At 43.8% G+C, this 12,969-nt stretch overlaps 1 protein-coding gene across 2 annotated transcripts in view; it reads right to left on the minus strand.

The window, feature by feature from the left end:
- Positions 1 to 5,403: 5,403 nt before the first annotated feature.
- The window catches only part of SYNPR (synaptoporin), a 112,831-nt gene continuing 105,265 nt past the window's right edge, over positions 5,404 to 12,969 (minus strand). For both annotated transcript variants that reach the window (XM_064453570.1, XM_064453571.1), the window contains 2 exons: positions 7,929 to 8,120; positions 5,404 to 7,184 (listed from right to left, as the gene is read on the minus strand). In XM_064453570.1, the coding sequence (XP_064309640.1) occupies positions 6,918 to 7,184; positions 7,929 to 8,120 (459 nt within the window). In that variant the 3' untranslated portion in view covers positions 5,404 to 6,917. The remainder of the gene's footprint in view (positions 7,185 to 7,928; positions 8,121 to 12,969) is intronic.

Genomic DNA, 12,969 nt, shown 5'->3' on the forward strand with positions numbered 1-12,969 from the left:
TCTAGTGCGTTCTTTAGGACTGGCTCATGAATAAAACAGCCTGTAATTGCAATGACGCAGCCAAAACACATATAATCAATGCTCATTATCCCATCAATTAACACACTAAAATTAAACAAGAATTCAGGCTTAGTAATCTGCCATCAGCTAAAAAAAAAAGAGTCTTGATATCATGTTGAAGTGATAATTCCCTTTCACATCTGTTGAACCGTACAACAAGGCATGAAAAGCCTTACATGCCGGTTAATCCGCAGAATGGTAATGTTTGGTCTTAGCATCCAAGGTAAAAATGAGAGTGAGAAACAGACTCTGTTGCATGTTTATCAGCTACAGGCAGTGCTGTGAGCTCGCTGGCAAAGCCAGCCCTCTGTGTTTTGGGCTCTTTCCACCACAGATCAGATTTCAGCTCACAGGTTTTTTAATCTAACCAACTTCTGAGAGCCTGAGCTCTAGAACAGGTGATTTGCTTTGCTGCGGTAATAACAAGTTCAAGCAAGCCTGGGGTACGTTATCCCTCTAGGATATACTAATTAGCATATGCAGGAGCAGTAGTGCCTAATAGATAACGGGTACTGCAAGGATAACCCTTGCCTTTGCTGACGATCATCTTTGAAGACAGCAAGATTTTGGCTGCGTGTGTTGCTCGGTCAGCAAGGTATGCAGGGCGCCAAGCCATCTGCTCTGTATCTATTTTGATACACACTATTTATGTTTGAAATATCCAGGTGCTTTTATTGGTCAATTTTTAGATGTTTCACACTTTAACAATATTGTCTGTGCAAAATACGCAACCTGACACTTAAAACTGCAAGTCCTTTACAGGCAGTTCACTTAAAATAATTGTCACTGCAAAAAGCTGCAGTCTCCACTGCACTTTTGGTATTTTCCCAGAGTTTTCCCATTCTTTTAAGTACTTTCTGAAATTCAAGATGATGTACGTTGTGAAATACATGTGTGATGGAGCCCTGGCTCCCTTAGAGATGGCCCTGCAATGCTCGGCAGGGGCAGGCGTGGGCATGCCTGCGGCGGGCAGGCATAGCCGAGGGACAGAGCCACAAGGGAATACTTAAAACTGAAGATGCATTCACACCGTTAGCGACTCAGACTTTATTTCTCAGGTGAACTGTTCAGCAGCTGCAGGAGATGTGCTGCCAACTTGCACCCAGGGAGGTAGTAGCTTGATTTCTTTGTGACCAGAATATGGTCATTTTTATCTTACAGGATATGTGTATTTTTTTCCGTTTTCAAGACTGAGAAGCCCTCTGCTCCATCTTAACCCACAGCTACAGCCCTATACTATTTTTCTCTTGCTCCATCTCTTTGAAATCAATGACTTAATATAGGAAAAGATAGCAGAAGCAGCAGGTCTGATGTGCTCACTGCAGTTGGTCTCTCAACACCAGCCACAACCCGTGGTGCCCCTGCACTGTCCGTGCCCCTTCTGCTTGGGCAAGCGGGCTCAGCCCTGCTGGGGAATGATCTTCTTCTCTTCTGCATGGTGGTGTGCAAAGAGAAGACACAACCCAGCACAGGTTAAGGAGGGGATTTAACCAGCTCAAGGGATCAAGAGCTGTGCTGCTGCAGCAGGCAGTCTGCTTTGCACGACTAAGTTAGCTAATGGCCACTGACCCCTCTGGTCGCAGAGCCAAACTGGCTGCTGCTCACCAGCAGCTGGTTTGCCTGTGCTAACATACTGCTGAGCATCCAGAAAAAAATAATCAAAACCTGAACCCCTGCATTTATTCCACGAGACAGTGAATGTGGAGGATAAATAAAATCAAAGGGTGTTTCCTACCCATTTGTTTCTTCATCACCATGCCTTTTGGGGAGCGTGCTGCTGCTCCCATCTGTGCTGGGATGGCATAAGTGATGTGTTGTGTGTCCCAGGAACATCTGCCTCTTGGCCATCACTGTGGTGTTTTAAAATACCTTTTTGTAGCCAATTTGATTTCACTCAAGGGTGAAATCTGCACCAGTATTTATCTGCATCGGTTGTGCCAGGCACAGTTTGCCGACCGGTGCCTGATGGTTAACCTGTGACCAGTGCTCCTCCGGGTAATGCAAAACGCTGCCCCGCAGGGCACGCTCGGCGGGTCTGTGCAGGGGTTGGGGTGAGAAGGAAACCCTGGCTGGGAGGCATCGATGGGTCAGCCCGTCTCTCCTACCGCACACGTGGGAGATAACTCTGCCCAGCCTGGAATTTAGCTCAGGGGTCACAAATATTTAAAATATTTATGAATCCTAATGCTGAGACAGAGCAGGTAAAATGTTATTTAAGAAAAGCTGTTAGAATTGGTCTGTCTGCAGGGAGACGCGGTACAGCACTTTGGCCAAAATACGCTCATGCCTCATATGGGAGCAGCCAGGGAGCAGAGCGGCTGCGGGGATCCTCTGCGTGCAGGCACCCAACTCCCCCAGTTTCTTTGAAAAGCTGACGGATAAGGCATGAGCCCAACATTTTTGGTATGATATTCATTTTCAGAGGGAAGCCTGAAAATGCTATTACCAAGTAATTTTTCCTCTGAGAAATGTTTTATTATAGGACATTTAGACTTTAAAAAGGCAGTTAAGCTCATAAAAAAACCTAAAATCTTATTAAAGGACACAACAATAAAAATGTAAGAAAAGAAACTGGTAGCTAAATGCAACAAATGGGATGCCCCCTGGTCGATTATTAACATTTCATATCAAAATCCTAAGATCTTCATACTGAGGCTGTATGGCATTGACGAATGATGGGACAATCAGCACCAGATATTAATCCTAAAATACAGATTTTTGCTGCAGTTAGAAAATTGTAGGAGAAAAAGCTCTTGGGTTTAGTAGCAGGAGAGAATAATAAGTAACCTTGAAAAAGAACAGTTAAGTGAGGGAGAGCATAAGGTAAGTAGCCCATCCATTCACATAAATAAAGATTTTGATTAAAATATGGCTTAAAACTAGTGCACAGAGGACTAAACACTTATGCCGTGACATGGCATAATATGAGAATAACTTTTTCCCTGAAGGATGAAACAGTAAGTGGCAATTTTTACTACCTGTCTGTAATATTAACTGTGAAATTCTGGAGATGTTGTCAGAAGCAGAATATAGACAGGTACAGTAAGTGTTCCATGCAACTGCCTTCTCCACCAGTACATCAGAGATTCAGCCAGTGGTAATTCAGGGCTAGAGCCCAATTTGCTCAGTCAAATTGAGAGCATATACAGATTAGAAATAATTAACCTAATCAGGTCAGGCAATTGCAATATGAATTCATGCAACAGGAGCACAAACTTTCTCCAAGCCCTGGCCATCACTGAGACTCTGTTATGGGCAGCTCGATGGCCGTGGTTAAGATTTGATCAGTCATTGGGCAAGAATCTCACAATAGAAAAAATACCCTGTCAAGCAGGGGCACAGTCCTGTGGGCTGGATTTGTAGCTAAATTCATCCTTGCCTCCCTGTTGTGCTGGGCAGGGAGCAAAGCAGGCTGCAGAGCCACTGGGTACCCACAGTGGTGCTCCCTTCCCCCTCCAGCCCTCTCCACGGAGGGGATGATGCTGCAGCTTTGCAAAGTGCATCCCCTCCCCAGTCCAGAGCAATGGGGCAACCCTAGAATTGTGCCTAAGCATGTCCATTCCTTGGCCTCTGAGGCACCTGGAGAGAAAGTCCTGTGCTCCCACCTCCCCTGCCACACTCGCAGAGGTACCTGCCTCTCCTCCACAGCTCAACCCTTGATAATGCAAACACGTTCCCATCTCGGGTAGCTGAGAAATGGGCTATAAAGAGAAACACATGGGAAAACAGGAGGGACAGCACAGAAGATCAAGGAACATGTTTTTTCCCAGGCTGACCTAGTTATTTAACTAACTGGCAGATGAAGTAGGTAGATGAACTGGTAGATGAAGAATGATGAAGTAGGCAAGCAATCATTCTGCTAGCAGCAGTTTCACAGAGGATGCTCGAGTTTACTTAGCTATTTGTCTTAAACCCAGGAAACACCAAATACAGCCTTTTCCATCTTGCTGCTCAACACTTTGCTAAACAGTCACTATTCCCAGTTCAAATAAACTTCAAATTTCTCAACAATTGCCAAAGGGTGTGATAAGAGTTGAATCCAAAGGAACACGGAGGAAACATTCAGATACATTTTCTTATATAAGAGAGACAAGCGCATGCATCATTTTTGTTTTCTCTTTTGCTGCTGCCATACTATATTAATCTGAGAAGCTATAGATGAAGAGGTTTTTCATGCCTCCTAATTCACAGTGAAGACTATAGTCCCCAAAGGATAGCAACCAGCTCAACTGTTCTGTGTGGCAGCAAGGACCTAACGTACCTGTGAATGTCTGGCCAACTGGGTAAAGCAAAGGGCGAGTCTTTCATGAAAACTCGCGCCCCTTTCACTACTTTTGCCAACTCTTCTACCAGCTCTGCCCTTCATGAGGAAATCTTAGATTTAGAGTTCTGCAAATAATACCCAAAGTAAGTCATCATCTTAATTCTGTCCCCAGTCTTGTATTAGAAACTGCCCTTTCTCCAGGGGTGTCACTCCTGAGGGCTTGAAAGCTGCAGTTCCTGTGCTCACATGGTTACACAAGAATTTCAGCTTCTTTGAAATGCAGGAATGAACTTCAGCAAAACTCAAGTTTCTTACCCTCAGCATTGGATAGAAAAGTTTGGAAATGGGACTTTACTGATCTAGGTGGAAAAGTTGATGAAGAGAAAGCTAGTTGACTAAAAAACCTCTATCTATTTCTAGTGGAAAGGCTTTGATGACCCAACTTGGGATATTCCTGATCAACCAATACAAAGTGGGTTAAAAAAAAAAAAGTATGACTATGTGGGAGGGGGCATCAAAAGCATATATCCCATCCCCACCCCTTGCATCCCGTGCTACACACACAGATTTTACTTTCTCCTGGCTTGCCTAACTATTTGCAAACTAAAAAAAAAAAAACAAAAAACAAAACAAAAAGCAAAAGAACTAAAAGCTGAAATAAAACTTTTCCTTGACCCAATAAATTCTATTTTGCTCTCATTTGGAATACCAGGACATTTAGATATTCCAGTTTGTCCTCTCTACTGCTCAAACATGACTTTCCAGCAATCCACAGAACTGAGACAGCACAGTACTGGGCTAGTCCTACTGACAGGTGGAAATAGAGGTAAAGAGGCAGGCAGGTATTAAATTGCACAGTTTTAATTTTTTTTTAAAACTTGTGATACTGACCTTTAATGACAAATGTCTGTAGAAGTGTCATACTCCACTGTACATTAAAACAATCCTCAAAAACGTTGGAAAACAATAAGAATATGACCAATAAGGTCAAGCACAGGAATAATTATTTACCTTTAACAGTTTTCTTCTTAGTTATTTTGCAGTGACATTTTAGTATTAACGTACTCTGAAAACATGCATTGTATGCAATAACTTTATTAGGGTCAAATAGATATCACAATATAGATTCATCCACCGAGTAGCCATAAACTGGTTACAACAATCATAGAAGAGACTAAGCTGTTTTAAGCTAAGATGCTTTCAACATTACAGCTCATACAATAAGATTATATATCGATACACTTTGATTTAGAAATGCAGATGATCAGTTTTGATTAGTATATTGTGCTTCAGGCTTTCATTTGTGTCAACGTGTCCCACACACTGTAGTGAGGAAGGGCTGCATTTCCCAAGGGAGAAATCCAAATGGGCTACAAGTCTGGCTCTGGCTATTTTAAGATGAGCTCCTCTGAGCCTGGGTTATTTGGTCAATCCAGTTACATTCTCCAGTAGCACCAAGCTAGCGCTCAGAGCAGCAACAGAACAGAGGGATTTCTAACAATCTTGAAAGAGCACGAATGGAAAGGTTTTCTTATTACAAGCGGGTATAAAGGAATAGTTATGTTTTGTAAGGTCACAACAATACATGCGGTTTTCATGTTTTGCTGTATTAAGAAACAGGGCATTTTCACATGGTTTTGTATACTGATATCTGCACCTCTGTTATCATAGTTAAATAAATACCTTTGTAAACATAGAACACAGTTACTTGGTCCTTATTTTCCACAGCTCACATTAAAAGATTCACAAAACATCCATAGAAATAGTGATTTATAGAATGAATACTTAGCTGAGTTAAATGGAATAAACATTGGTCAGGTACCATATATACTACTGAATGCCATTTGAAAGAAAAACATTTCAGTTACAAAGCATTCAGAACTTGGGTAAGCCATATATTCAACTCTGCAAAATATATAAAAGATGCATACTTCTTTTAAACACACATTTAACAAAATGTAGTGGCAGAAGTTGAGAAGTTCCATTTACACAGTCCAGACATTTGGTAGTATGAAACTGCTTATCCATGCACTAAATTATGGATTACTCAGTTAACTAAAATAATAGCAAAATCTTCTGAAACAAAAAGGTATAACCAAAACAAATGTTCTGAAAAGTCACAGACAGGCAGTTTTGAAAATTTAGGTGCCATGTTACATGCATGGATATACAGAATAATCCGTAGAAATAATAGTAAAACACTTTTGTTTTTCACCAAAATGCAGAAGGAAAGTCAGTTATATTATGCATATTAAATACTACAGACTTGAGGCTACAAAATGCTTCTACCATCTTAACACATACAAAACTACCATAAAGTTATCTCTACGACATACTACAACACTGACTCCAGGTCACCACCTGCGATGAGCACATTCCCTGTATCTGGCTAGTCAGGGAAAAAAAGGCCACCTCCAGCCCTCCGGCCACCTCCCATCTGTCTCAGGAGGTAGGCTTAGATCTTCAATTGACATTACACAGCGTGTTGTAGTATTAATTTGTGTAAAACCCTTAGAAACCTGGTGCCACTGAAACTTGAGACCTGTTAGACTCTGTATGTGTGAGGGATGCAAGAGCTCGTGCTGTGTGAACCCTAAATTTGATTAGCGAAGGAGGTCGGCCCGCTCTGGCCGTAGCTCTGGGACTGGCCGTATTCACCCACCTGGCCGTAGGAGCCCGGCTGGTTGTAGCCACCAGCTGGCCCGTAGCTGTCTTGGTTGTAGCCACCTTGGTTGTAGCTGCTGGACTGCTTCTCCATGGTGTCTGGAGGGTGCCGCTGGCCTGAGGAATGCCAGCCCGTCTCTTTAAACACAAACCAAATGTTGCCTGCCCAGAGGATAAAGTTCAAGAAGCCAAAGACCTGGGTGGGGAGAAAAGGAGCTCATCATCTGGCAGCCATGGTCTCACAGCCCAGCCTAATGTTTTGGACGCTGCACTGTCCTGGGAGAAGTCAAAGCTGCTCCTAGTCCATCCTTCTCCCAAAACCTGCTGGAAAATTTTCTCAGCTTTGGAGCAAATTCCCAAATTCACCTCCCTTAGCTGTAGTTCACAACATGTCTGTTTTCCTTTTTGTTTCCAAAAAAAGTTGAGTTTTTAGGCCAAAATATTTCTTTTGTTTGAAAACATAATCTAGTTTAAAGAAACTGTGGAAAGACAAAATTGAAAGAAAATATTTAAAGAGGGAGAAATTAACTGCTCCACTGGCCTAAAGCATTTTTTTGTTGTTTTTAGACATTCTGAAGACCAATTTAATGTTCTGATTTTTAAAGGAATCTGCAAGGCACAAAACCTTTTCTTCCTAAAGGAGTGCACAGAGCTTTTTTCAAAAGCATTGTGGTGAGCAAGTTAAAAGCAGAGATGCCAACCAATGCACTTGGACAGACACTTTGCTTTCTTCCCGTCCCAACCCTGCACGCTCATCCCGCTGCTGCTCCACGGCAGAGACCTGATGTGAGTCACACTGCCTTTCCCTGCAGCAAGATTTTACTTCCAATTAAATAATTTCAGCTAACTGGTTTACACCAGCTGATTTAGGTCAATACATGGGTAAAAGAAATGAAAATACGTTTGCAAGGTAAGGGTGAAATGTAGTAAAGTCACTTACAACCGAAGTGTTGAGGCTTGACATAACAGGGCTGCGAACAGGCAAGCATTTGTTGGACTGCTGTTTGCAGGCAGACATCAGCAATAGCACTTCGTCTGGGTCGGTTGCAATCTTTACATCTGACAGTCCTTTAGCCCAAGCAGATGAGCCCACTAGCCACAAGAATGAGAAGACCACTGTCACAATGAAATCCTAAAAGACAAATTAGTTAGAAGCATTATACTGGTGTGTCCATTGAGAAGAAAAAACATATTTTAAAGTACTAGAAAACTGGAAGCTTATGTCAGAGGAGAAAAAAACCAAGAGCTTGTTATTTCGTGGAAGGTTGTCATTACTATCATCACCTACAGAGCTAATTATCAGAAGTGCTTGACGTGCCTAATGGGGCAGAGCCCTTCAGCTGCCATTTGCATTTCCAACCCTGAGGCCAGATTCCTACAAGCATGAGGCTGGTACCCAGGATCCTAAGCTGCCTCGGAAATCTGGCCATTCATGGCACCTGGCTGATGAAGTGGGATAAGTTAAAAGAATATAGGAGCCTGGAAAGGAGCTGGGGCCTCCTGAGGGCTGGCTCTTGCCCCACACACTCCTACAGACAGCCAGGGTGGGTTTCCGATAGGAAGCTTTTCCATCTATGGCAGCATCTCAGGGAGAACCTGAAACTGGCTAATCCTCAACTACCAGCTGAGGAGTTTTCTCACCAGCTACAGGTAAGGCCAAACGTCCCTGCTCTGCACGAGCCGTACAGCCGCTAATTATCACGAGTGAACAAATAAACAGCAAGACTTGCCAAGCACAGAGACTCCTCAGCTCCTCTCTGTCCCAGTAAAACATTTGCTCCTAATTCCCATCTACGTGAAGAGGGGAGAAGAGGTGGCGGTCCCTCCAGGATCCAGCGCCTCCGAGCAGCTCTGCTCTGAACCACTCTGCTCGCTTTTCCCTCGGAAGACTCTCAGGAGCACGCACAGGCATAAACTTCTCCTTGTCTTAGCCAGAACAAGTGGCCAAGTGACACTGTTGTTGTGTGGGTTTGGGGGGAAAGGAGGGAGGAGGTGTGATTCTTCAAGCTTTCTTGTGTCTTGCTAAAACAGAAGAGCCTTTCTGCTGTCATATTTCATTCCATCTGTCAGCCCACAACAGATGGTAGAGGTGCCAAAGTCTAACATACCACTAACTGCATCGCTGCGTCTTGATATCCCACCTCCCCTGGGGGCTGCTTCCCCTTCCCCCTTACAAAGCAAAGGTGCACATGGAAGGAAGAGAAAATGGTCATTAAGAACACAGCATTTCCAGGTTGCTATCCAAAGAAATAAGTAATCCCTGGGAAACATCGTTCTCCTCTTTTACAAGCACAGCTGACATTTGGGGAAGGTGCTCTCCGCAGCACCGCAGGGACAGAGGACGTGAGCTCCTTCCACGATGGAAGGTGCACCAGTCAATAAACCAGCTGCACAAGTGAGCCATGAACAAAGGATTTCTCCGTTCACGCAGATGGGATTAAATTAACTGTGCTTGGGTGCTTTCCCAAAGGATACATCCTTCTCTTTTAACAGTGCCACAATTTGTTTTCTGCAGCCTGTGTCTGCTGCCGAGCTTTGAGCTCCTCTGACCTCCCTTCACGCTGGCCAAATGGGCCTTCTTGAAGAGTGTGAATCCCAGAAGCTGACAACTATCTTAACACCCAGAGACACTCTGGGTAGGCAGAGGCATACAGCCCAGAGTAATTTTTCTTCTCAGGGAGATTTCCAGCAAAAGAAATTACTGTCTTATATGGCCTAGCAGTAACTGAATGAGAAATGGACTCCTAGAGGCAACAGTTCAATTGCAAACATTTCCTAAAAATTCCAGCTGGTAGAAACACCAGATATTCACTGAGATATTCACATATAATGGGATATGCTCTTTATTTGCTATGAGGCTTGACATGTTATCTACCTGGATGCCAAGCCCCCATGTAGGTACTGATTGACATAATAGACAGGGACACACCAGAGTTTTGGGGAATACATTTTTAAAATGACAAGCAATTCTCTCTCAATGCTACTACACTATTAGGCTTCGCAAGCTAAATCAAGCTCTGCAATCAGTGCATTGGCAATAACAATAAAATAAATGCATAACAGCAGGTAGAAATTTGAAGCAGAGACAAATTGACCAAAACTAACACAATGTAGGAGTTTAAGCTTGCTAAAAAGAGGGAAGTTCTAAAAGTGAGCAAAGTTCTTCAAGCAGGTGAAAGCGGCAGGGGTTCAGACCTGCTGTCGGGCTCTCAGATCCTGACCCCATGTTGGTGAGGCATTTGCACAACTCTGCAGTCTGCATGAGTCCCTCACTCTAACTGCTATTAGCTTGTGTCTTAGGCTATAAAGTACTGCTAGGAACATCCAATAGCACTGTCCAACTGAGGGGCTGGTCCTAAAGAGACCAAGTATTTAATGTTATTTCTCAGGTCTGGTCTTCTCCATCTCACTCCATCCTCCAGCCTTCTGCTGGCTTCCTCTGCTCTCCTGCACCAGGGTGTCCGCACAAGCCTAACCCTGCCCGATCCTGCCCTCTCTACCTCTAATGCAGAGAGCAAATCCTATCTGAGAGCAAATGAGAGCCTTGGGGAAAGGGTCCATGCTCCCGAGGGGCTGGGATCAGGCCTTTTATACAGGAACTCCCAAAACATGTAAAGTCTGGCTGGATGCAAGAAATGCGCCGAGCCAAAAGGGAAAGACTGCACAGCAGGACTTGGGGAAGAACCTACCCAAACCCCTCCACCAGCTGGAGATCATGACTGCTCCCAGAAACATGTTACAAGGCCAACAGCTTGTCAGGAAGACAGGACAGAAAGGCTAATGAGACATGAGGAATTTTTCAGTGGGTGCTCTCACCAAGGCTACATGGCCAGACTCGGGCCCTTGAAGGATTTGTTCCATCCCCTCTGCATGACTAGAGCAAACTTGTGTCTTCCTATTTCATTTGAATCTTTGCTAACCTTCAGCTTTGGCTGGAACTTGAACCTCTCTTGTTTTCAAGTGGGTTTGGATTTCTGGCTGAACATTTTCACAGCTCTGGGTGGAACAGAGTTACAAGATAATGACATGCTGAAAATAAAAGTGAATTTCAAGCTAAGCTGTTCTGTAGCTTAATGTCTATCTGGGGAATTTCTCCTTGGTAATTAAAGCCAGAGTGCCTGCATACTAAAACAAATCTTACATTTGAATGTTTAATATCTCCATAGCATGGGTGATTTTTTTTTTTCCTTTGGTACAAAGTAATTTTTGTAGTTGCTCTCTTGAAATGGTGTCTATAGATCTCTTCAGTGTGTATTGTTGTATGCTTACACTGTACTCCTAATTGCAAAGTTTCTTTCTCAGATCTCAGCTGAGATACTTTGGTCTGCCTACAGGTGCCTTTGGGAAGGAGGCAAAATAGGAACATGTAGGAGAAAGCAGAAAACAAGATCTAAAATATGCTGAATATCCAAGGAGGGAGTTTTTAAGGGCCTGAAGTATATGTAACACACACAAAAAAAATATCTTGCTGCCTTTTTCAAGTTGAAACTTGCTATAACTGAGTTTGCCAAAAATGCCTACTTGGAACAATTTTATATATTATATGTTTTAGAATAGAACTGTGAATGTGCCTTTTCTTTTCATGGTAACTGAAACATTTCTCCTTGCTATCAAGCTACTAGCTTTTGCAAAATGCCCGTCTTGGGAGGGGGCAGTCGCTTAAGTCTCCCAAGCAGAGTTTTGGGTCCCCCAGCACAATCTCACCCAGCTAAAGGCAGCTGCAGAAGCTGCTTGTTCGCTCAGAAAGGGACACATTTCGCCTGCCCTGAGCTGGTCGGTGGCTTCAGCAACCCCCGGAGGCCTGTAACACACATGTCCCTGCACGCTCTCCATGCCCTGCTCTCCCTCCCAGCCAACATGGTCCAAGTTTGGCACAACAGCCCTGGGCTGTTATGTTTGAAGACATGCAAAACCTCAGCTCCAGCCTGGCCGCAGGGCACCTGGCACCCTTGCCATGCTTGCGCTCTCTCCTCCCTTGCTGAACCACAGCTGCTGGCCCCGTAACTGGCTTCTACACAGGGCTTTCAGTGCCTCTCCACAAACATTTCCATCCACTAATGTTCATGCTACAAAACCTTTTCATTTGACAAAACCCTTTCCTCCATTCACAGCATACAAGGGAGCAAATCCCCAAATGCCAAAGCCTATAAACCTTCCCAGCCAGAGCCTGTCTAGCCCAGCAGCACTACCAACAGGTTTCAGGCACAGCCACGCAGGAGCAGAGGGAGGTTTCTTTACTCCAGCCAGGGCAAACTGCTCAGGGGATTTGCTTTCACAGTCACAAGTGACCTAAAAATTCAAGAACCACCCCAGCGAGAGCCATAGCCCCAGCCCGGGAAGGTGGCCAACAGCAGGTCGCTGCAGGCAGCGAACGCCCTCCTATGATGGCATTTTAGCTCTTTTTTTGTTTGAACAAGGTCCCACCCCAGATTTTCTGCATAATGAAGCTTTAAAAGAATTACACACTTCTCGCAATGGTGTATGGCCTTGCGAGCTTGGTTCTGGCAGGGACATGGAGAACCCTTTGGGAGGCACCAGTGGGTACAGCAAGGTCACTGTGGCTTGTGTTTCAAAAAGGAGATGGCAAAAGCGGGCTGAAACAGCTCTTTGAAATGCAAATAATTATTCAGGTTATTCATAATTTCATTTTTTAATTGCAAAGGATTCAGTCTTTGTTTTTACAGATGGCTCTTCATTCTTTTCCTATCTATTTTTTAGAAAGCAGGACAAAGGGGAAGAAACAAAACATGTTTAATCAAAGACATCTCCCAAGAGCAGACTAGGAGTGTACTTAACTCACTGGGTCCGCCACACATGTAAAGAACCAAAGGCCTTTCTGCTTAATGTGATTATTCACAGGACTCCAGATGCAAACCAAAGATCTCATCATCTTACATGTAAGCATCTTTATGCACTGTAAGAATGAGATTATCAAGTAATCACCATAAAAATGAAATATCTCCTTTCAGGGCTACACCAGT

This window comes from Phalacrocorax carbo, chromosome 6, assembly GCF_963921805.1.
Source record: "Phalacrocorax carbo chromosome 6, bPhaCar2.1, whole genome shotgun sequence".
NCBI lineage: Eukaryota > Metazoa > Chordata > Aves > Suliformes > Phalacrocoracidae > Phalacrocorax > Phalacrocorax carbo.